Source organism: Halichoerus grypus, chromosome 1 (assembly GCF_964656455.1).
Source record: "Halichoerus grypus chromosome 1, mHalGry1.hap1.1, whole genome shotgun sequence".
In the NCBI taxonomy this organism is placed as follows: Eukaryota; Metazoa; Chordata; class Mammalia; order Carnivora; family Phocidae; genus Halichoerus; species Halichoerus grypus.
The window spans coordinates 74025709-74049315 of record NC_135712.1 but is presented as its reverse complement, the minus strand read 5'-3'; the positions used below and the strand labels follow the sequence as shown (position 1 = coordinate 74049315).

Genomic DNA, 23607 nt, shown 5'->3' with positions numbered 1-23607 from the left:
AATCCCAAAACAAGAAAAGCCAAAGCTAAGAGATTAAAGATTTATAAAAAGTCAAAATTTAGGGGTGCCTGGGTGTCTCAGTTGGTTAAGTAGCTGACTCTTGATTTTGGCTCAGATCATGATCTCAGTGTCCTGGGACTGAGCCTCGAATCAGGTTCCACGCTCAGTGGGGAGTCTGCTTGAGGATTCTCTCTCCCTCTCCCTCTGCCCCACCCCCTGCTCATGTGTTCTCTCTATCTTTCTCTTTCTCTCAAATAAATAAATAAACCTTTTAAAAAAATGTCAACATTTGCAGTCTCATCTCTGCCACTCCAAGTCGATGGATTCTTGACACCACTGTAAATACATGGTGTTGCCTAAAACAAAAATTCCCATATCTAGCTCTATACTACAATCACTGGGGGAGCTTTTTAAAAATATAAGCACATAGACCTTTCTGACACTTAGGCAGTCTAGCGTAGAACAATGTTTTTGTGGTTGCTGCTGTTATTGTTATTGTTGTTTTTAAATGAGAGTCTGGTGTGCCTAGAATGTAGCTGTTCCAAGCCTGGAATTTGTTAAAAAGGGGAAGCCACTTCCTCTTGTATTATCCCCATCTCTCCTGCAGCAACAGCATTCCTTTTTCTAGTCAATCCTTCTCATCAGCATAGGTCATAATATTTCTCATAAAAACGGTGTTCCCTGATCCCTCCCACATTCCCTCATTTGCCTATGTAACTTTACTGCAAAACTCCTACAAAGATTTTTTTTATAATCATTGTCTCTATTAACTCTCCTTTTAGTCTCTTGAGCCCATTCCAATCAGACTTTCACACCCATGTCTCCATTGAAACTGCTTGTCCAGGTGAGTGATGACCCCCCACATCTCCCAATCTGAAGATCCATTCTCAGTCTGCTAACTACAGATCTCTCGTCAGCATGTGACCCACCTGGTCCTTCCTTCTTGCCACTTTTTCATTTAATTCCTGTTGTCACACTCCCTGAATTGCCTCCACTCCTCAAGCTTCTCCTTTGGAGTCTCTTCGGTAACATTTACTCCTAAAGGCTAAATATAGGAGAACTTCAGGCTTAGTCCTTAAATCTCTTCTTTTTCATATCAGCACTAACTCCTTATGTGACTGAATACAGTTCTGGGGTTCTAAATACCACCTACATGCTGATGAATCACATTTCATATCTCTGGCCATGGACTCCCCTAAATTTCAGACTTTTATCTTTCTACCTCTATCTTTCTATCTTTCTGCCTCTACTCTAATTCTAGGTCCTATTTAAGGAAAACAGATCATTTGAATCGATCCTTCGAAGCAGTTCTGCCCTTCTTTTTGCCCAGCTCAATCAAAGATCTCTCTCTTTGCCTAGTTGCTCAAGCATAATTACTTGAGCCACTTTGGACTTCTCTTTTTCTCTCAATGAATTAGCAAATCCTGTCAGCTCTACCTCAAAATATATCCCAAATCAGACCAAGTCTTACCACCTAACACATTATGACTCTATTCCAATCCTCTCACCAGAAATACTGTAATAGCCGCCTAAATAGTCTCCTTGATACAGCCTATTTTCATACTGCAGCCAGAGTGATCTATTTAAAATGTAAATGGCTTATCACACCCCTGTTCAAAACTCTTTCACGACTTCCCATAATCCTCAAAATAAATTCCAAAATATTTGTCACAGCCTACAAGGCCAGAAACAATCTCCTTTCCTACCATTTTTCCTCACTTTGCTCTGGCCACACTGCCCTTCTTGCTCCTCTGAATATATCAAGCCTATTCCTGCTTCAGGACCTTTGCACTTGCTGTTCCTTCCAGCTAGAGCAAGTTTTCCCTCAGTACTTGCTCCCTTGAAAAGCCATTCCCTCAGAGAAGACTGCTGTCTCTAAAGAGATCTTCTTTTCACTCTCTATCACCTTAATACATTTATTTTTCTTTATAGCACTTGCCACCATCTGACATTATATTATATGCACGCTAGTTGTTTATTTATTTATTAGCTTACTTCTGCACTAGAAAGTAAGCTCTTAAAACAGACATTGTTTTGCTCACCACTAAATCCCCAGAAATTAGAACAGTATCTGGTGAAGAGTAGACCATCGATAAATGACTGAGAGAATGGAGGAAAGAATGAGCAAATTTAGCCTGAAACACATGCTCTTTCTTGGCCCCATGCCTTAGTGCATATTTTCCCCTTTACCCAAAATGCCCTTCCTCATCATTTCCTATGTGATGTGGATGCCTATTTATTCTTCAAAAAGCAACTTGGGTAGCATATTCCCCTAAAGCCTTCCCAGATAAGCCTCCCTGACTATACACACACATACATACACACACACACACACACACACACACACACACACACATATCACTGAGCAGAGGGAGCTGCTCTTATCTCTCTCTGCATCCAAGATAAATTGTTCCTACCTTTAGTCTAGCACCTACCTTTAAAGATGTCTTCTTTATATCTTTTTTCTCTTAGATTTTTTTTCCCTTGCCATACTGTGAATTCCTTGGGGCAGGAGTTGCTGTATCTCTATATGCCCCTGCCAAACACATACTAGGAACCCAATTGTGTCTAAAATATGTCTGGTTGCTAGCCCTCACATGAGTTTTTCTATTTCTTCCTGCCTGTGCTGTTATTTTTATTAGAAGCTGCTGTTCATTAATGTGATTAATACACCTAAAAGTAGCTCATTTGTCCTCTCTGCCTCAGAGACAAAAGTGCCTGTAAATCCCAGGAATTAAACTCTAACATAGTTTAGATTTGCTCACCATTGACTGAGAACTAAGTGACGCAAGCCTTCAATAATATAACTTTGCCTGCATGTCGGAGAACATTTCCACACCCTTTGCAAGACTCTAGTCATTAATCATCAGCAAAAAGAATTTAAAGGAAGCTTAAATCAACAAAATGCCCTAACCTTTATCATGTTGTCCCACTTCACAATGCAGAAGGAAAAGGTTCGATAACCATTGTTGGGAATAGCATCCTCTTCGAGCAGCATTATAATAGGGTACACCACAAAACTTTGTGTGTAACAAGATGTGATAGCTGTTGGAAGATATGATTCTTATTCCAAAGAAGCTATAAATTTCACGTTGATAAAACTGGCTTCTACCAAGTTTCTTCTGTTTTTCCAAGACAATATAAAATGGGGCTTTATTTTATCTGCAATATAGCCTTGTGTCATAAATGCATCAAACATAATAACCATAGTAATAATAAATAAGTTATATCTGTATTATGCCTTTTAGATTTTGCCACTTTGCATGCATCCTGTTTCATCTGACCTGCAGACGCTGCTTTGATGGAGGCAAGAATGATTAGACACACCCTACAGATGAGGATTTTGAGGCTCACAGAGGTTAAAAAAAAAAACACTTGCCTAAGGTCAAGAAATGAGTGAATGAAAGAAACAGACTCCAAATTAACATCTAAATCCTGAGTATACTAAGAGTATAGCTTCCAAAGATCCAGCCATTTTACACAGACATGGGGCTCTGAACAACTGCCTCAAGTTTGCTGGGCCTGTTTCCTCATTGGCCACATAAAAGTGTGTATCCAATTCCTACAGTTGTTGCTGAGACCCGAATATCCTGATTCTACATTTTGAGTAACTTATGCTCCATGCATAATATAATAATTGGTCCCTTCTCATCAGAAGATTACAACACAGGAATTATGTTTGTTTCCTAATATCTGTGTTGTTAGAATGACAGCAAGGTTCATTAGAGTCGTGAAGTCTGGTCATGCCAAAAAGCTTCATGAGGTGGGGAGAGCAATCAAAACAAAGCCTCATTTCAGTTTCAATGTCTGCCTTAGAAATGCCCTTCCATCTTTTTGAGAAGGCTGGTTCTTTTCAGCTAGGAGGAAGGTGCTAAGGAGGCCCAGGTGGCTCGGGAAGTAGCGCTGACATAGATCTGAGGTCACCGGACAATCTCAGCTCCATCTAGTCTTTCACTTGTTTTTCTCTGAAACCTCCAGAGGGATGTGCTTCAGTGGCAAGTGCTCATTCTACATCCAGCTCAACCAGGAGCCACTCCCTCTCAGTTCAAAAGGTGAGATGACAAAGCTCAGCTACTTATAATTCTGGAGAGAGCAGAGGGGAGGGTGTAGCTTACAACCACAGGGAAATGGAACGGAACTTCACACCATTCTCAGTTGTCCCTGCAGCCCCACTGATACAATGAAACCACCCTCCCAAGTGATAAGGCAATTCTTCAGCAGACGCCGCACAATCCTTTGATGACAGCCCACTGTGCAGCTGCTGCCATCAGAAGATGATTATTATCTTACTGACTCACTAAATTCTCCAGCTTAGGTGAACTTCCCGTTCAGCCCCACTCAATGCCCAATTACCTCTGACAGGAAGCCAGCCCTGGACACAGGTTTTTTTCTAGTTAGCATGGTGCCGGATGTAAAAAATCAGGGAATATTAGCCAAGCAAGGCTACTCCTCTTACTATGAGTCAATACACATTCCCAAAGAAACATATAGATAAGAAAATACTTACACGGCACTCAATGTCCGACTATTTTAAAAGCTTCATCTATATTAATTCATTTTACTCCTCACCACATCTCTATAAAGTATGGATTATTGTTAGTACCAATTTACACAGAAGGACACTGAAGCCCTGGGGGGTGGGGCGGGCAGTGAAGAAACGTGTCCAAAGTCACAGGACTGGTAAGTCTGAGTCACGTCAAACTCAAGCAATATTGCTCCACAGTCTGCTCTCAGCTACTCCAGGAGACTCCCCCACACCAGGCTATATGTTTCTGAGCTTGATAAATTTGTATTAACAGAGGTGAATTTCAAAAACAAAAAATGGAGTGAAAAAATAAGATGCAGAGAGGTAAGTACAGTTCAAGACCATTTATATAAATTTTAGAAACCCTCAAAACAATATCATACATGATACATATTAAGAATATAAATCCATGGACTGGAGGGACACATACTGAAGTCATTTTAGTTTCACACCTGAAAGAGGAAGACACTCTGGAATGGAGCTAGGGACAATTCTAAGAAATTTTAGTTTTATCAATAATAATTTGACCTCTTTATTTAAAAAAAATCTGAAATACATAAGGCATAATGTGAACAATTTGTTCATTCTGATCATGGGTATATTAACGTGTGTTATATTAATCTCTGGTCATTTCTGTATTTTCACTTTAAAAACAAATTACATATATTTTCTCCCCTATTTCTTCTTGTGCCCTCCCAAACTCCAAAGCCATCAATATCATTTCCAGTTGAGGTAATGGAATCCATAGTGTACTGTGTTTTAGAAAACAAAATTGTAATGATGATTCATCCAGGGCTAGTTGCCTAATGTTAACTATAGCTACATATTTCCAGCTTAGAGTGATAAAAACAAATTAACAACCACTCTCTTCAACTAGAACTTGAACTGAGCACATGTAAACAATCGAATCAGCAAATAGTAATTACCAGAGAAGATAACCTAAAAACAAAAAACACTGGGGAGAATTTATCTCTGCCACAACCATACCAGTCCCTTCTAGAATAATGACAATGGTTACTAAGAATGACACACTATGGACACTGTTAATAATTGGGATTATTTATGCTCATGTACTGTCTCCCTTATCAAAGTATGGAGTTATCTCAGAATAGGATTCATGCAGGGTGCCTGGGTGGCTCAGTCAGCTGGGCATCTGCCTTCGGCCCAGGTCATGATCCTGAAGTCCCGGGATCGAATCCCGCATCAGGGTCCCTGCTCAGCGGAGTCTGCTTCTCCCTTTGCCCCTCACCCCGCTCGTGCTCTCTCGCTCTCTCTCTCTCTCACTCTCTCTCTCACTCTCTCTCTCTCTCTCACTCTCTCACTCTCTCACTCTCTCTATAGCCCTCTCAAATAAATAAACAAAATCTTTAAAAAAAAAATAGGGTTCATGCAGGTCCACTGCTTGACTCATAATGTGGGTCTCTGTAAAGGCTGGCTGAATCAATATATAAATGAAGTGATGTTCCCTAGTGTCTTTGCTCTGACCAACCTAAAATCTTCAACTCTTTAAGCAAAAGGGTAGGCAATGAGGCTGAATATTAAAATTCTTATACCTAGATGGATAACATTTTGGGAGAGAGTAATTTTTGCCCCATAGGATAAAAATTAGAATTTCCCTTTATCATAGAAACTCCTCTATTTTCAGAGGGACTACCTTTCTAGGCTTTCTCATTATATCAATGTGAGTCAGTTTCCTAGCTTCTATGCTATAAAATCTCTCCAACCATTAAAGCAGATTTTCCCATCTAAATATTTTGTTTAGTAACTTAGATTTGATATATTCTGAGCAGTTCACACAGAATTTTTCCCTACATTTAGGCTTCTCTATTGGAAAATCCTTGTTTAATCTCAGAAGGCTTGTCTTATTTGTCCCAAGAATTTGTGGAAGAGATCATGCGAAGAAGAGAATGCCAGGACTAAACTCTTCTACAATCTACTTTGAAAGAAAGATGGAGGGAAGGGGTACGTGCACCCCGATGTTTATAGCAGCAATGTCCACAAAAGCCAAACTGTGGAAAGAGCCAAGATGTCCATCGACAGATGAATGGATAAAGAAGATATGGTATATATATACAATGGAATATTATGCAGCCATCAAAAAGAATGAAATCTTGCCATTAGCAACGACATAGAAGGAACTGGAGGGTATTATGTTGAGCGAAATAAGTCAATCAGAGAAAGACATGTATCACATGACCTCACTGATATGAGGAATTCTTAATCTCAGGAAACAAACTGAGTGTTGCTGGAGTCGTGGGGGGTGGGAGGGATGGGGTGGCTGGGTGATAGACATTGGGGAGGGTATGTGCTATGGTGAGCACTGTGAATTGTGCAAGACTGTTGAATCACAGATCTGTACCTCTGAAACAAATAATACATTATATGTTAAAAAAAAAAAAAAGAAGAAGCTAGCAGGAGGGGAAGAATGAAGGGGGGGAAATCGGAGGGGGAGACTAACCATGAGAGACTATGGACTCTGAAAAACAAACCGAGGGTTCTAGAGGGGAGGGGGGTGGGGGGATGGGTTAGCCTGGTGATGGGTATTAAAGAGGGCATGTTCTGCATGGAGCACTGGGTGTTATACACAAACAATGAATCATGGAACACTACATCAAAAACTAATGATGTAATGTATGGTGATTAACATAACATAAAAATAAATAAATAAATAAATAAAAGAAAAAAATGCCTATTAAATGTTCAGCTATAAAAGTGAAAAAAAGAAAGAAAGAAAGAAAGAAAGAAAGAAAGAAAGAAAGAAAGAAAGAAAGAAAGAAAGAAAGATGGAGGAAAGGTGCAATGCTACCCGGGTCATACGCTCAGCATTCCTCATCCGTTAGTATTTAAAATGGAATAACACCCAGTGCTCCATGCAGTACATGCCATCCTTAATACCCATCACTGGGCTACTGAGTGTTATACGAAAACAGTGAATCATGGATCACTACATCAAAAACTAATGATGTTTTGTATGGTGACTAACATAATAAAATTAAATTAAATTTTAAAAAATAAAATGGAATAACACAAACATTTAGAAATGTACTGACAACTACCATGATTGCTTTTTCTAAACCAGGCGTGATCAGACCATACTCTGTGCTGGGAGTGACTGTTTCTCCCAAAGGGCATGGATGCTCTATTTCCAGTCATCCTGCGATGGGAAAAACAATGAACCTTGGAATGGGAATGGGGATAACCTCACTGTCTCTCTGGAACCTGAAGCAGCAGTTCCTAATTCTGGGGGAAACAAAGAACATCCAATATGCAGAAATAGGCTGGAGTTAAAGAGGGATGACCGGGAGGCTCTCTTAGAGAAGGACATGACCTATGCCCTCAAAGGGCAGTGACAGCTCATATCTGTCTTTACATTTTCCATTTTTCTGCACTATTATACACCTCTGCTTTCTGCAGGCATTCAGCATATTATTCTGAAGCCCCACAGTCTGGTTTGCCTTAAGACTCAAAGAGGAGAATGGCAAAGCTCTTGCATCCCAGGACAGACTTGTGGAATGTGTAAATACTCTTTTAGTATTTCCTAGAAATTACTTGGCAAGAGAAAACACAGCCAAGGAATGGAAAATCAGCAATCTACTGAATGACACTTGCTGTCAGGACTTGAAAATCAAAGTTAATTTATGTTTTAGTCCTGAGCAACTCAGGAAGTCTTTCAGTTACATTGATCCTACAATATTAAAATTTAACATAACTTTTGTTACCTCCTGTCTTGATAGTCTAAATAATTTATGTACACAAGAGAGAATTAAAACTTGAGTATTATGAACTATTAAGAAAAAAGTTAGTGCTACTATGATTAATTCCAGAAATTCAGTTATCAAAAGTCACTTAGAAGAGTATCATCCAAATTACCTGTTACAGCCAAATTACTCCATTAATACCATTTTACATTTGTTTCTATCAATGAAATAAAATTCAGAATTATTCTTAATGCTGTGGATATTATGGTGATTATTTGCTTTAAGGAAAAAAATAGAGATCTTCACAAATGAAATTGGCTAGATACAGATTCTTATTGCTTTTTACCAGAAAAAAAGGCCTGTCTTAAACAACAAAGAAAAGCTAACTAAACATACAGACCAAAATTTTAAATATATCCTAAAATTTAGAATGCTGCACATATTTTTTTTTCTACCTTAAGAGAAAGAATGAGATGGGATAAATCACACACTAACTGCATGCATTTGGTATTTTATCCCACCACAAGGGATGAAAGACAAGAAAAAGAAGAGCAGAAAACCCTACACACTATGTGCTCAGGATTTCACAGGCTAAGAACCTTACAGACACGAACGCACTTAATCTTCAGAACAACCCATTAAGTCCCATTTTACTATGAGGCACAGGGAGATCAAGAAGTTAGCCCACGGTCACACAAAGCCAGGAGAATATTATATTGTTAGAAGTGTAAGTTACTGGAGAACAACATACCAATACCTTAAAAATGATTGTGCCTTTGAAAGTTACACACTATAGAAGTAAAGCTTTGTTCCCACTTCACACGCTTACTTTTTGGTCCACAAAAGAGCCACTTCTGCTTTTTCCAACATATGGGAAGAGAGTCTCTGCTCTTCCATCCACCCTTCTCACTCCTTTCCAAGAAAGAGGAAAACTTATCTGATTGATGAAATTGGGGAGAAAAAAATGGGGCAGGTGAAACTTAGCTTGTTGTGGGTTCCTCCCTCCTCTCTCTCTCTATCTCTGTGGATCTGCCTGCCCACGGCTAGACACACTCTGAGCTGCTGGATAGGCACAAGTAGGTCAAGACCCAGATATGCCTTTAGAGGTAGGTATAAAGCCCAAATCTCTCTGATTCCACTGTGAGGCTCAACAGAGGCAAGGTTGGATTTCTCAGCAGGTGGACCTGCTCTACAAACCCAGAGCTTCCCTCTGGTGACTTGCATTTCAAGATTTAGTTTTGTGGGGGAAAGGTATTAAATCCAATTTTGACCAATCTCTAAGCCAGTAAGTACTCCAGCAATCCAGTAAGAAAGCAGATATGTTTAATAGCTATCTGTTTGATAACTTTGTCTATTTTTTCAATTGTTTTGAATTTAAGATTAAGAAAGGAGGTAACAAGGAGGAGGAGAAAGAAGAGTTATTATGAATACCATCTCCTAAGCCCACCACACACAAAGATCTCTACACAAGGGTATTTGTCAAAAAAATTAAATGATAAAATTTAAAGGCATAGAAAAATGGATGTAATGTAAATGTCCAACAACAGCAGGTAAATAGATAATTGTAGCACAGACATGTGATGTCCATCAATAAAATAATTTAAATCATGTTTAGAAGAATATTTTGTAAAATGACATATCTATTAGTATTTTTAATAAAGATAAGTAAAAAAGAAAAAGAAAAAAACAAATGGTCCACAATTTCCCATCCAGCTATATCCTGAGATACATACATATATATGTCAATATGTACAAATCATTAGAAACAATACAGAAACACACAAAGCTAAAAAAGAAGAAACCTCCTTTTTTACTTCCCTAAAAGTTTCTCTTCCCAACTAACCACTATTAACAGCTTCTTATAATTCCTTCTGGAAAAAAAAGTATTTTCCAAATATTTCAATATGAGAATCTATTTCCATATTTAGAGTAGTTGTTTAAGATCACAGGAGAAGAAACAAAGCATAAAATTCTCATGTGATAGCTTTTGTTTTAAAAATTCACACAAAAAGAATGGAAGGGATTATACTGGGGTTGTGGTTTTGATTTTCTTCTTTTTTTGAGATTTTACATTTTCAAAGCTTACCACTGTGAGCAGGAAACTCTATAACCTGAAATAAATACCATTACTTTTATTATAAAAGGAACACATTTTCAGAATTCAAATAATATAGAAATATGTAATGTATAAAACAAGTGTCTACCATCAAACTCCCTAAAGGTAATTGACATTAACTATTTGGAATGAATTTAATCAGACACACACACACACACACACACACACACAGTCACATAAATAGACACATACACACAATCACATAAGAGAGAAAATAAATAAATATATATAGACACATAAATCTTCACCTGGATAAGTCTTAGTTTCCTAATCTGTATGATATAACTATAAAGAGGAATCCTGCCTAACACACAGTGAAGTTTGGGAGCCAAAAGGTCAAAAGTCATTATTGATATCCTCCATTTTCTTACTGTGGCAGTTTTAGAAAATGCAGCACCAACTTTTCTCTCTGCTTCTCACCATTTCCAGGTCATCCTCATGCTGTCTGTGAATACAGGTCTGTCACCAGATTGTCACAGAACACTGCTGCCTGGAATTCATGATCTCAATTAATCTTCCGGCTTCAGCCTTTGGGTAGCTACGTGAACCATCTCCAGTCAATGAGTTACATACTGAATGCTACAACAGACTGTGGGCAAGGAGTTCAACACTATCATTTTGAAAGTGGCTTCATACAGCTTTGAACTATGCTATCTACTCACAAGTTCCTTAGTGCCAAGGTCAGACACTGAGCCAACATGGCGATTCACGGATTCTCAAGTTGCTCCAAGTCAAGCAAATAATTAGTGCTTTTGAGAACCATTCAGCTAGCAACAACACCCCTCCCCTCAAAAAAGAGATTCATTTTGTGCCACTAAGTTTTATTTAAAGACCATGCAATCGAATCCCAGCTGGCTTCATTGAAGCAGCAACGTAAGCAATCAGTGACACCAAATGCAATGCTATCGTTTCTATAAACAGTAATGAGTGGAGGGGGTAGGACGGTACTAGAAGCTTATGTATCAACAAGAAAGATCATTACAGCAAGAGAGACTGTCTTGGCAGATTCACAGCATCTTTCTGATTGGCACCCTAGGAAATGCAAATGCCCCGCAACATTTAATGGCTTAGAAGAAATATTCGGACATGGCATTCCTAACATTATACAATGAGAATAACATGACCTAAAGATAGCAATTTCATACACTAAGTAGTACAAAGGAAAGCTTCGTCATTCTAAAATATTCCATAGAAACTGAAAAAATAGATCCGTAAGTACTCCCTGGATGTCCCTTTCTATCTCTGATACCAGAGAAGAGAACTTGCTTTCTTAGAAGCTGGTGTATTGTACCAGGCTGCAAATAAATGGATTCATGTTGAAGTAGGGACAGAGGAGATATATAACATAGATAACTCGGCAGGATATCTGAATATGAGCAAGGCTGGGTAGGCTTGAATTGAGTTGTAGGGTAATCACTTTTGGAAAAAAAAATGCTTTTATTATATCTGTAGCTTATTTTTATATGAACACATTCTTCTGGCAAAATATCCAGAAATACTACTCCTTTCCATTAGAACCCCCATCTGCCCCATGCCAGTGCTACATTTTGAACTTCTAAATGCTTTTCAAGTTGAGGGAGATTAACATGAATCCTGAGCAGAATTAATTTTTCCTTCCGTGCAGTGATTTTACTATAGAGCATTAACTCAGATAAGAAGTTGCTAAACTGAAACAGACTGAGGCTCCCTGGCACCCCACTTTGGGCACATATCATATCCTGCCTAGTAGCATACTTCTTGCTTGTGTATTTATATACTTCATCTTACTGGGTCTCCAGTGCTTAACACAGAATCATGCATGCAATCAGTCCTTAAGGAATGTTTGCTAAATTGAAAAAGGGTAACCCCTGAAGTCATAGACATGTTTAACTTTCTATCCTAAGATGCAGAAGGAAGAGGGGGTGAACAACTGTCAAGGGCTAGTTGGTGGGGCGCCTGCATGGCTCAGTCGTTAAGCGTCTGCCTTCAGCTCAGGTCATGATCCCAGGGTCCTGGGATTGAGCCCTGCATGAGGCTCCCTGCTCCATGGGAAGCCTGCCTCTCCCTCTCCCACTCCCTCTGCTTGTGTTCCCTCTCTCGCTGTGTCTCTCTCTGTCAAATAAATAAATAAAATCTTTAAAAAAAGGGGGGGGCTAGTTGGCATGACTCAAGTATCCTGGGCTTTGGAAAAAGTCTGGCTTTCCTCCTCTCTTTTGCTGTACTTAACCTGGAGCCAGGCAAATGGATTGCTGGTCCCGGCCCCAGATGAGAGCATTCAGCCCAATCTCTTCACCATAGAGTACTGCCCTGGTTTTTCCCCATGCACACAGCTCTCAGTTGATAAGCTGCGAGAAGAAAAACAATTTTATTTGCATTTCTCCTTGTCTGGCAAAACTGCAGTAGAGATGCGAGCTGCCATGTTGTCTCTGTTTTTCAAGTATTGTAGCTAGGTCTCCCTTTTCAGGATATGCTTGAGGGCATCAAAAGGTAGTTTCTACATTTCAGGGTATATAGAAAGGAGCACTGGCATTCTTAGGACCCTTGAAATTAAATTACAACTTTGAAAGAATATTCTCAAACATCAGTGGAACTTCATTACTTCATTTTTATTTTGGGGGGAAAGATAAATATCATTTAAGAAACAAGGACCTGCTAAGCTCCAGACACGCTAACTTATAAGAAGAAGGATGACAAAACCACATACCTTGGGATGCTAAACTAATTACTCAAAGATTTCAAAAGAAATCCAATACATCTATTGGTTATATCCTACAGATGAGATCATACAGAAACTGAAGGGTTTGGCTAGAAAGAACCTTAAACAGAGTCCAATAATCTACCAATTAAATTGTATTATTTTAAACTGTTCTGCCCTACTATATCAATCAGGATAGGCCAGATAACAAATAGTCTTAAAAATCTAAGCTACTTATTAAAAGACTTTAACTTTTCATTTGTGCTAACTGTCCATCATAGGTCACATAGTAGGGCTATTACAGATACTCAGGGACAGAGGCTGATGGAGCAACCACTACTGTGAACATCATCAGAAGGTAAGAGCCTGAGGTGAGTTGTGCTCTGGCTGTTAGAGCTTCCACATGGAAGTGAGGTGTGTCACTTCTGCCCATATTTCATTTGCTCATGCAAGTCACGTGGCCACACCTAATTTCAAAGGAATGGGGTAATGCCATCCTACAATGTGCCCAAGAGGAAAACCCAAAATACTCAGTGAAAAGTGGTAACACCTACTATATTTGCACATGGTAGGCACTTAGCAAATTGCTTTTTAAAAGTATATAAGTAACAAATGAATTAATAACAAGAACTAACTTGAATTTTCTGACATTAACACTGAAAATTTCATGTAAAACAATAAAAATCCCTTTGAAAATGAAAGGCATAAGAAAGTGATAGATATTTTGTGTGTTGCCTAATTCTTATTCATTGGAGCAACATTGAAATAGTGAAGAATTTTAAGATTATGACATAAAAGCAGCTCAAAGAGTCTACAACAAAGGTAATTGCCATGTATAAATCATCAATTATTCTTTAATGAAGTTTTCCAAGATTAGATAAATGAAGGCAGTTACACAATGAAATCATCCATGTTTCAAAATTAAAATGATGTGAACAACTGAGTATAAGGTTTCAAAAGGTAAATTTTGTCATTTGCTTTTTGATGAAATGGATGTCTAAAGATTGAATTTGAATCTAAAATATCCTCAATTTATAAATACTTTATTTTCATTTGTCCCAATTTGGGATGTTACTTACATCTTTGAAGAAAAAGAAAAGAGATTAAAGGACTCTACACTCAGAAGTAAAGCAGAGGGGCGCCTGGGTGGCTCAGTCATTAAGCGTCTGCCTTCAGCTCAGGTCCTGATCCCAGGGTCTTGAGATTGAGGCCCACATCAGGCTCTCTGCTCAGTGGGAAGCCTGCTTCTCCCTCTCCCACTCCCCCTGCTTGTGTTCCCTCTCTCGCTGTCTCTCTCTCTCTGTCAAATAAATAAATAAAATCTTAAAAAAAAAAAAAAAAGAAGTAAAGCAGAGAGGAGTTGAAAACAACTGTGTAATGCTATCTTTGTAGAGGATCCCTTCCTGGGAAATGGGCTTAAAGCAACAACCACTTTGCAACCAAATTCTTTCTTGGATCACTTGACTATCTTGTAGAGTAGTTAAAGCCTAAATCCTTTAGGCACACACTAGCTGATGCAAACTGACTATAAGTTGGCAATTTTAATTTAGATGGTAGTTCTGTACTTGAAAGTAAGAGTGTGACTGGGTTTTAGTTGTGTGTGTTCATTAAGATTGATAAATTATTTTGGCCTGGAGTGTTTCAAGGCCACATCAAGGCAACTTGATGTGATTGTACAAGTCAATCTCTAGACATTTGGTAATCCTCCATGCTACCAGGCTGAGCAACCCCCAATTGACTGAATATCACAGGAGAGTTATGACTGTACACAGAAGGAGGAGAGCACAATGGCTGGTTTTCTGGAATCACTTAGGGTGGTAAGACAAGCACAGTGCTTCCCCTCTCTCCTTGTACATGTATGCACACACAGAGGCATGCACACTTATGTTACTACTATTGTAGGGACCCACTACCAAAAGTGCTGCCATCCTCTGTCAGTTTAATATCTAAGGCAACTTTCTCCGGAGCCTGGGCATTAGGACAAGAATCCCTCTTTTACTGGTCTTTCCTACCAAAGTGATGAGAAACCTATAACCTTGACACCCTTCTTTAATAGAAATGCTTCTGCTTTCCTCCCAGCTAGATCTTGAGAGGAAAGGGAGCAATCATTAAAGCTATTGTTTTAATCTCTACTCTTCTTCGATTTATGTTTCTTTGTAAGGTCCCAAATCTAGAGAAAAATGAACTTGCTTCAATCTCCCTTTGAACCAATAACTTAGCATTTTCCAGGTTAGTAGAAGGGTCATATACTCTGAGGAGAATTGTTTAGAATTTTAAACTTCTTAACTTTCTTTCCGTAGATAGGCTCCACATGCGTAGAAAAAAAAAAATTATTCATTTTGAGATATGGGAAAAAAAAAGAAAGAGGATCATAAGATACCACGAAATAGCCATAAACAACCCACTTAACCTTGTCCTAGATTTTTTTTTTAAGATTTATTTATTTATTTGAGAGAGAGAGAGAGAACAGAGGCAGGCAGGAGGAGGAGCAGAGGGAGAGAGAGAAAGAATCTCAAGCAGACTCCGCACTGAATGGGGAGCTGACATGGGGCTCCATCCCAGGACCCTGAGATCATGACCTGAGCGGAAATGAAGAGTAGGCCAGCCTCTTAACCAACTGAGCCACCCAGGTGCCCCTAAGATTGTTTTCTATTTGATAGCTCATGCTATCTCCATTCCACTGAAATACAAAGGATTTATAGACTAATATAATGGATAAATTAGATAAGGTATTAATATTTGATATTGTAGAGGAAAGACAGGAACAATAAAACATTTTATTTATACTAAGAAGCTCAAAAGTTAGTGATTATTTGGCATTTGTTTAACTCCATTTATTTAATAAAACCTAAAGAAAATATTGAAATGCTTACCAATTACAAAAATTCAGCAATCCATTAGAAGAATCTCAACTTCTTAAAACAATTATTCACTTCTCCCCTGTAGCCCTTATTTCCCTCAACTGTAAAATAATGGGGAAGAAGCGCTGGTATAACATTCTAACACAGTTAAAATATTATTATGTTTCTTTTTAGGTAAGTTGAAAAAAATTAAAATTGGGCATTCCAGCTCTATTCTTAAAAATTTGCTCCACGACAATGTATCTGATGTCTTCACCTCATTTTGTATTCACACACTGGGAATAACATTTCACGCAGAATTGCTGTGATGTCAAGATAAACTCAAAGTGGATGAAAGACCTCAATGTGAGACAGGAATCCATCAAAATCCTAGAGGAGAACATAGGCAGTAACCTCTTTGACATCGGCCACAGCAACTTCTTTCAAGATACATCTCCGAAAGCTAGTGTAACAAAAGCAAAAATGAACTTTTGGGACTTCATCAAGATAAAAAGCTTCTGCACAGCAAAGGAAACAGTCAACAAAACAAAGAGGCAACCCACAGAATGGGAGAAGATATTTGCAAATGACACTACAGATAAAGGGCTGGTATCCAAGATCTATAAAGAACTTCTCAAACTCAACACCCAAAAAAACAAATAATCAAGTCAAAAAGTGGGCAGAAGAGATGAACAGACACTTCTCTGAAGAAGACATACAAATGGCTAACAGACACATGAAAAAATGTTCATCATCATTAGCCATCAGGGAAATCCAAATCAAAACCACACTGAGATACCACCTTACACCAGTTAGAATGGCCAAAATGGACAGGGAAAGAAACAACAAATGTTGGAGAGGTTGTGGAGAAAGGGGAACCCTCTTACACCTTTGGTGGGAATGCAAGTTGGTACAGCCACTTTGGAAAACAGTGTGGAGGTTCCTCAAAAATTTAAAAATAGAGCTACCCTATGACCCAGCAATTGCACTACTGGGTATTTACCCCAAAGACACAGATGTAGTGAAAAGAAGGGCCATATGCACCCCAATGTTCATAGCAGCAATGTCCGCAATAGCCAAACTGTGGAAAGAGCCGAGATGCCCTTCAACAGACGAATGGATAAAGAAGATGTGGTCCATATATACAATGGAATATTACTCAGCCATCAGAAAAGATGAATACCCAACTTTTACATCAACATGGATGGGACTGGAGGAGATTATGCTAAGTGAAATAAGTCAAGCAGAGAAAGTCAATTATCATATGGTTTCACTTATTTGTGGAACATAAGGAATAGCATGGAGGACATTAGGAGAAGGAAGGGAAAAATGGGCGGGGGGAATTGGAGGGAGAGATGAACCATGAGAGACTGTGGACCTGAGAAACAAACAGGGTTTTAGAGGGGAGGGGGGAGGGGGGATTGGCTAACCCAGTGATGGGTATTAAGGAGGGCACGTACTGCATGGAGCACTGGGTGTTATACGAAAACAATGGATTGTGGATCACCACATCAAAAACTAATGATGTATTGTATGGTGACTAACAAAACATAATAAAATTTAAAAAAACAAAAAGAATTGCTGTGATGTCATGCTAATGGTACAAGTCACATAAATGAAATCATGTAAAAATGGAACACAATAATAATAATATCTAAAATATACTGAGCACATTATATATGGAAGACTCAAAGTTCTTAGACTGATGCCTGGTATATAGTTAGAGCTCAAAGTATCTTTAGCTATTACCAATTCATTTCATCTTTACCACAACGTATGAGGTAAGTACTATTACCATAGCAATTAACATGTATGAATAAATTGAGGAACAGCAAGGTCATGTATGTTATCCAAGATCATAAGCTAAGGAAGGCCACAATCAAACAAAAGCAATGTAGTGCCCAGAAATAATCCCTTAGTAATTCTGTATAATGCCTCTGGCTGTGAAAGGGTGTGAGGGAACCTTCATCTTCACTACTTGTGACCATACCATTTTACAAGAATTCCCCTAGAGTGATCATCCTCTAAAATACCAACTGACACACTAAATAAAAAAGCATATATAAAAATAAAGTACAACAGTTTTCAAGGGATTACATGTTAAATCTAGGATTAAATAAGATATAAGAACCAGGCTAGAGCTATTATTTCCACTTTTTTTCAGATAAAAATGCTGAATTTAAAAGATTCTTAGTAATTTTATTGAGACTCCTTTATAACTAAGTCTTCTGATTCTAAGTCCCATGATTTTGCAACAACCTATCCTTCCTCATCACATATAACTTCTATTTGGATTTGTTACTATATGAGAGACTGACTGCATGTAAATTAATGTGTTACCCAATTTTACACGAGGTAGAGCCCTATCTTTTTACACACCATACATACTTAAACTTTTTCCACATCTAGGAAACATATATCCAATTTGCAATATATTCATGTTTTATTTAATGTAGACAAGGAAAATTGAAATAACATCAACATACATCTCAAATGGCTTTCTGAGATGTGTATTTTCAAAATACAAAACCTCAACATCAAACATATTAATCTAGAATACAGCAGTTGGGTATCTTTTAGCACTTATAAATACGGTGGCAAAAAAAGACTGTGTAAATAATCTTATGAATTGAACAAAAGTAAAAATGAAAGATCTCATTGCTGATTTATTTCAAAAGTGTATTCTTGTATTTCACATAGAGTTAAATTACCTAATTAGTTTTTTTTTAAATAGTTCTACTTTTCATTTAGAGTGGTGAGTAATCAGAAAGTCAAAGTTTTAGAAAAAATGAATGTAATCTATATATATTCTAATCTTTCCAAATATATTCTTCATAGCTCTAGAACAGGGTGAAAATAGGTATGTAACCAAATGAATCAGATCCCCCAGAATAGTATATGAAGTTTTAAACATGAAACCTATTATCATATCGTTAAAATATTGATTATTAAAGTTACGTGCAATTTATGGACAAAAAAATTAGTTTACAAAGAGACACTTACTTAGACATAATAGAGGCACCTCTCCTCTCTCCTCACACCCCCCCTTTTGTAGACAGAAAACCAAAAGACACAAAAATTGGATTAGCACTTGCAAGGTTAATAGACATAATCACTTTAAAGGATACTTACACCTTAAAAAAAGAGAGAGATGCACAACACAAAGTGGTGAAACAGCACCGCATACGGCTTCAGCAGAAAAGAATTTCACTTACTTGATTTTAGTTTAGTATTTTTTTCATTTAAATTTTTAATTTCGCAGGTCATTAAAAGGGTCTGATTTTCTTTCTTTCCCTCACTGGGCCTTTTGAGGGACCTGGTTGGTTAAACCCAGGGCTAATTGGGACTCTCCTGTTTCAGCACCGAGGACAGAAAATGCTCGATCTCCAGGGCAAAGCTATTCGACGAGGGCCAGAAGTCTACTTCTCTGACCAAGCAAGAAAAATAAAAGATACCTGACTCGCCAGCCACCTGTTTAAAAGTCCTCTCTCCTGCCGAACGCACCAGCAACTTCTCAAGAGGAGATACTGAGCAACTCCAAGTCGCACGCCGCCCTCACAAGTCACAAGGAGAGAGCCGCGAAGAAGTGCGAAAGCAGGTCACTTTATAAGCACCCCTCGGAAAGAGACCCGAGATTCCAGTTCAGGCGCTCGGCGAGAGCTAGAGCGTTCTACAAAAGCGCAGATGACTTCAAGGATTAGGAAAAAAACAAAACAAAACAAAAAAACAACAACACCACAAACACCCTCCAAAGACAGAATCGGCGGCGGGGCCATTCTCTCGCCCCAGTGGGGAAACGCCTTCCTTCTACCACTGACAGAGCAGAATAAAGGAGGGGAGGGAGGCGCAGGGAGCCAGGGGGAGGAAGGGGTGGGTGTATGGGGGCATCTGCAGCCTTCGGGTCTGAGGAAAGAACATTTTCTCACCACTTAGGCTGTTGCTGGACCTCAGGCTCCTTCCACAGAGACACTGCAGCATATGCACTCCTTTCTTCAGAGAAAGCTCAAGAATCTTCATGGAGAGGCGCGTGTGTGGGGTTCGTCAACTCCCCGCCCACCTCCGCTAATTGTCCAACCAAAAGGCGGCCTGTCTTCGGCAGCCGGGTCCCGAGTCCATGGTGGGTGCGTCCCAGGTGGACAGGGAGCCGCGCGCGGAGTAGGAGCGCGGCGTGCGCCGCGGCCGGGCAGGGAGAGAGAAGGCAGTGCCGCTCCGCTGGGGGCAGCCCCGGGGGAGCCGGCGGCGCGGCCACACCCCAGTAAGCTCGAACGTCTCTTTGGGACTTCCCGAAGGAAGTGGCAGGGCTGCGGGCGGGAGGGTGAGTGGACGGGCCACGCGGGGGACGTCGCCGTGGGTCGGTGCCCCTTTCCAGGGGCCCGCGCCCGGAGGGACGAGGACGGGGTCCCGAGCCGGCCCTGGCCCTCTAGGTCTGGCGGTGATCCCGCGGCGCCCTCCCGCCTCAGTGTCCCCGCCGTGCAAGGCTTCGGGGCGCCGAGAAGGGCTCCGCGGGGCCCGGCCGAGCTAGCCCGGAAGGGAGCGCTCCCGCGGGCTGCGCGCCTGCCGAGGGCGACTCCGGCGTGGGAATCCGGCGGAAGAGAAGCGCCCGCAGGAAGGGCTGGACCCAGGAGGCTGCGGAGCGTCAGAAGCGACTCTAGGGAACCGGGTAGGGAGGGAGTCGGGGGGGGGGGGCTGGGGAGGCGGGGATGTGGAATTAAGAAAGCTCTTGGGTGCGGGCCAAGAGAGCGAAGGTGTGCCTAGGCGCAGCGCGGATGTGGGAGTCTGGACACCTGGATTTTCTGATCAGGGCTCTGTGACCTTGGCTAAGTCACATACCACTCTCGGCTCAGAGCCGGGAAGAGGGTGTGGAATAGAGAACTAGCAACTTCCTGATTGTCTCCTTGGCTTCCAGTCTCCTGAAAAAGCTTAGCACAGGTGCAGTGAGGAGGCAGGGGCTGCGAGGGGCGAGGGGGCTGGGGCGGGGGGCGGAGGGGGTAGAGGGAGGCCAGAAGGAAGGGAAGGCCCCAGGTGGGGACGGAGAGGCAGGTGAGGCGGGAAATCTGAAAACAAAAGCACTTTGCTCTGGTGCGATATTCTGGCAGGTTGTTTCTGCCAACTGGCCCCAAAGATGACCAGTGAGCTTCCCTGTGGGTGTACAGGTCTCGATTTTTTTCTTCTGTCAGCAACCTCTTTGGCTTTGTTTGTTTGTTTGTGTATTCATTATCAGAGGCCATCAATGCCCTTTTGGAAGACTTGTGATTGAAGCATACAAAGAATGCTGACTGTGGGACCAGACTCCACTCTATCTGGAATCTCAAGGAAAGAAGAGACCTTAGAGGACAGCAATACAGCAAGTGGTTAAAAGCATAAATGCTGGAGACAGCAGCCCAAGTTCAAATTCCCACTAGCTGTGTGACCTTGAACAAATTATTTAACCTCTCTGTGCCTCAATTTCCTCATCAATAAGAGAGTTAATAATAGCACCTACCTTGTTGAAGATTAAAAAAAAAGAAAACTTGATATAAAGTAAGTGCTATAATAGTGTTAGGAATTATTATTACTTAGCCCCCGACCTGTAGGGTTTTTGATAACTTTCACTTTTCAGCGAACACCAGTGTGCATACCAATGTGAGCATTTCTGCTTGAATGGTTCAGGTAATAGAGAACAACCAGCTCCCCAGATAGTTCATTGCACAAATCCTGTTAGAAGGTTTACCCAGACATTGAGCTAAAAACTTAAATTCATTTTCTTTCCACCCATTGCCCCAAGGCCACTAGCTAGTTACCTCCTGCAAAGGAGTGAAAATGGTTTTCATCATCCCTTTCTTCTTTCCCTTCTCTAGGCTAAACCTTCACAGTTCCTGTGATGTTCCCTAAAGGTTGAAGCTTAAGGTTGAGGTTCCTTGGAGAAATACTCATTCAGAAGTCTCTTCCGTTTTCTTCTCAAAGATAGTAGAAGAAAGCCAGATAATCTGGAGGGCCTTTTGAGCCCACAGCCACTGCTGGCTCCACATTCTCTAAACTCTTTTCAGAATTGAGCTCCAGGCAAGGTTATTTGGAGTGGTTCTAAGACTCAAGGAGATATATTCAGGCCTTCCTTCTAGTCACCTCTAAGCCCTGTTGTTCAGTGGGATCACCAAAGCTCTGTGGACTCCCAGGTCCCTGATGATCTTGCTAAAGCCACAGAACTGTGATCATTGGGGAGGTTCTGAGGCCCAGGCAACCTGGGCTGTGGCCTTTGTCTTTCTAGTTTCTTCGGGAATTAGTGAGAAACTTGGCTCATCTGGGGATTCTGCCCTTAGAAATTCCCCGTGGAGGGAGAGGCAATTAGCAAAAGGAAAACATCTAAAAATAGCTCTTCATGCTGTAGAGGCAGAGAGTTTTCCGGTAGAGCTCTCCTGTTCTGGAACCCAGTGCCTAGAGTGGTTTCTTTACTTTGACAGAAATGCTATTCCTTGAAATGTAGCAAAGGAATAGGATAAGGCCTTGGTTCCCACAAGGAACTTGAGCAGAGTGAGCAGGTTCATGTGTGATTTTAAAACACACATGACCTCTGGAGCAGCAATTTTCATATTTATTATGAGCCTCTCTACCTTCCTGGCAAAGCTATTGCAAGGATTCTGTGAGGTAAAACATACAAAAGTGCTTTGGATATTTTATTATCTTTGTAAGACCAGGTTCTATCATCAAATGCCCTGGGTTCTAGGTGCTCCTTAATGGTCTAACATAGTGGCTCTTCTATTTGATTATGGGAAGAGTTTACTTGTGAATCTTCCCTCTCCTCAGTAGAATTGCAAACTCTTAGAAAGCAAGACAGGAAAGCCAACTCTGTTACAATTAATATTCAAATGGCCTGCTGCTATCTTGTTTAAATGGCAGTCACAGTGATTCTTACCGTGAAGTATATTCATCACAAAGAAAATGGATCATCACAGTATTTGAAAAAAAACAAACTTGGGATTGGGTTTATAGATTTTTCATCTATTACAGAACTCTCAGATGAGCTCAGATGAAACCAAAGAAAGCATGTAACATTTTAATGCAAAATATTTTCCTCTTATATATTATGGACATTGATCAAAGTAGGTATAAAAGGGAATGGATCACTAGAGTTTTATCACTGAGACTTAGTTTTAAAAAAAATTAAGTTTCTTCCCCTTATAAGGACTTCGATGTACGTACTTGTTAAAGCAACTCCTAAGGTGAAATCAAGTTCCAGTTAGGCACATAGATATAGTCTTCCTAATGTATCTTGGGAAGTACTTAAGGAGAACTCATTTCTACAAGTACCATAACATCCCAAAACAGGACAAAACAAAACAAAGAGTAGCCAGGAGCACAATGGATGGTAGGAAAGTAGCACATTTTAGGGTAAGGAAACCTGTTAAATTTTCTGCTATGTATTATTACACAAGCCCAAATCAAATTTTTACTTGCAATTATATTTTTATTTTAAATTCAAGATATATTATTACACAATTACCAAATTTTAAATTATGTTATCTGCTTCTAATAAGATTCTTAAAGTTAGGCATTCTTTCTATTTTCTTATTGACTTTGGGCCAACTCTGGCAAGTGACTCACCAGTGTGGTTTCAAAATGAAACAATTCACCACTTTCTGAGAAGGATTGGAAGATCTGATACATAATGATAGGTGAACTTGTTTAAATTCTTAGTATCTAAATTTTTCCTTTTTGTAGTTATTTACTCACAGTTTGTAGGAGTTCATAATTGTATGAGGTAGTTCTGAGATTTTTAA

At 39.9% G+C, this 23607-nt stretch overlaps 1 protein-coding gene across 1 annotated transcript in view; it reads right to left on the bottom strand.

Moving 5' to 3' along the window:
- Positions 1 to 20033, bottom strand: part of FGF12 (fibroblast growth factor 12) — a 375338-nt gene extending 355305 nt beyond the window's left edge. The window contains exon 1 of the mRNA XM_036109237.2: positions 19780 to 20033. Coding sequence (XP_035965130.1) covers positions 19780 to 19870 — 91 coding nt within the window. The 5' untranslated portion in view covers positions 19871 to 20033. The remainder of the gene's footprint in view (positions 1 to 19779) is intronic.
- Between the last annotated feature and the right edge of the window lie 3574 nt (positions 20034 to 23607).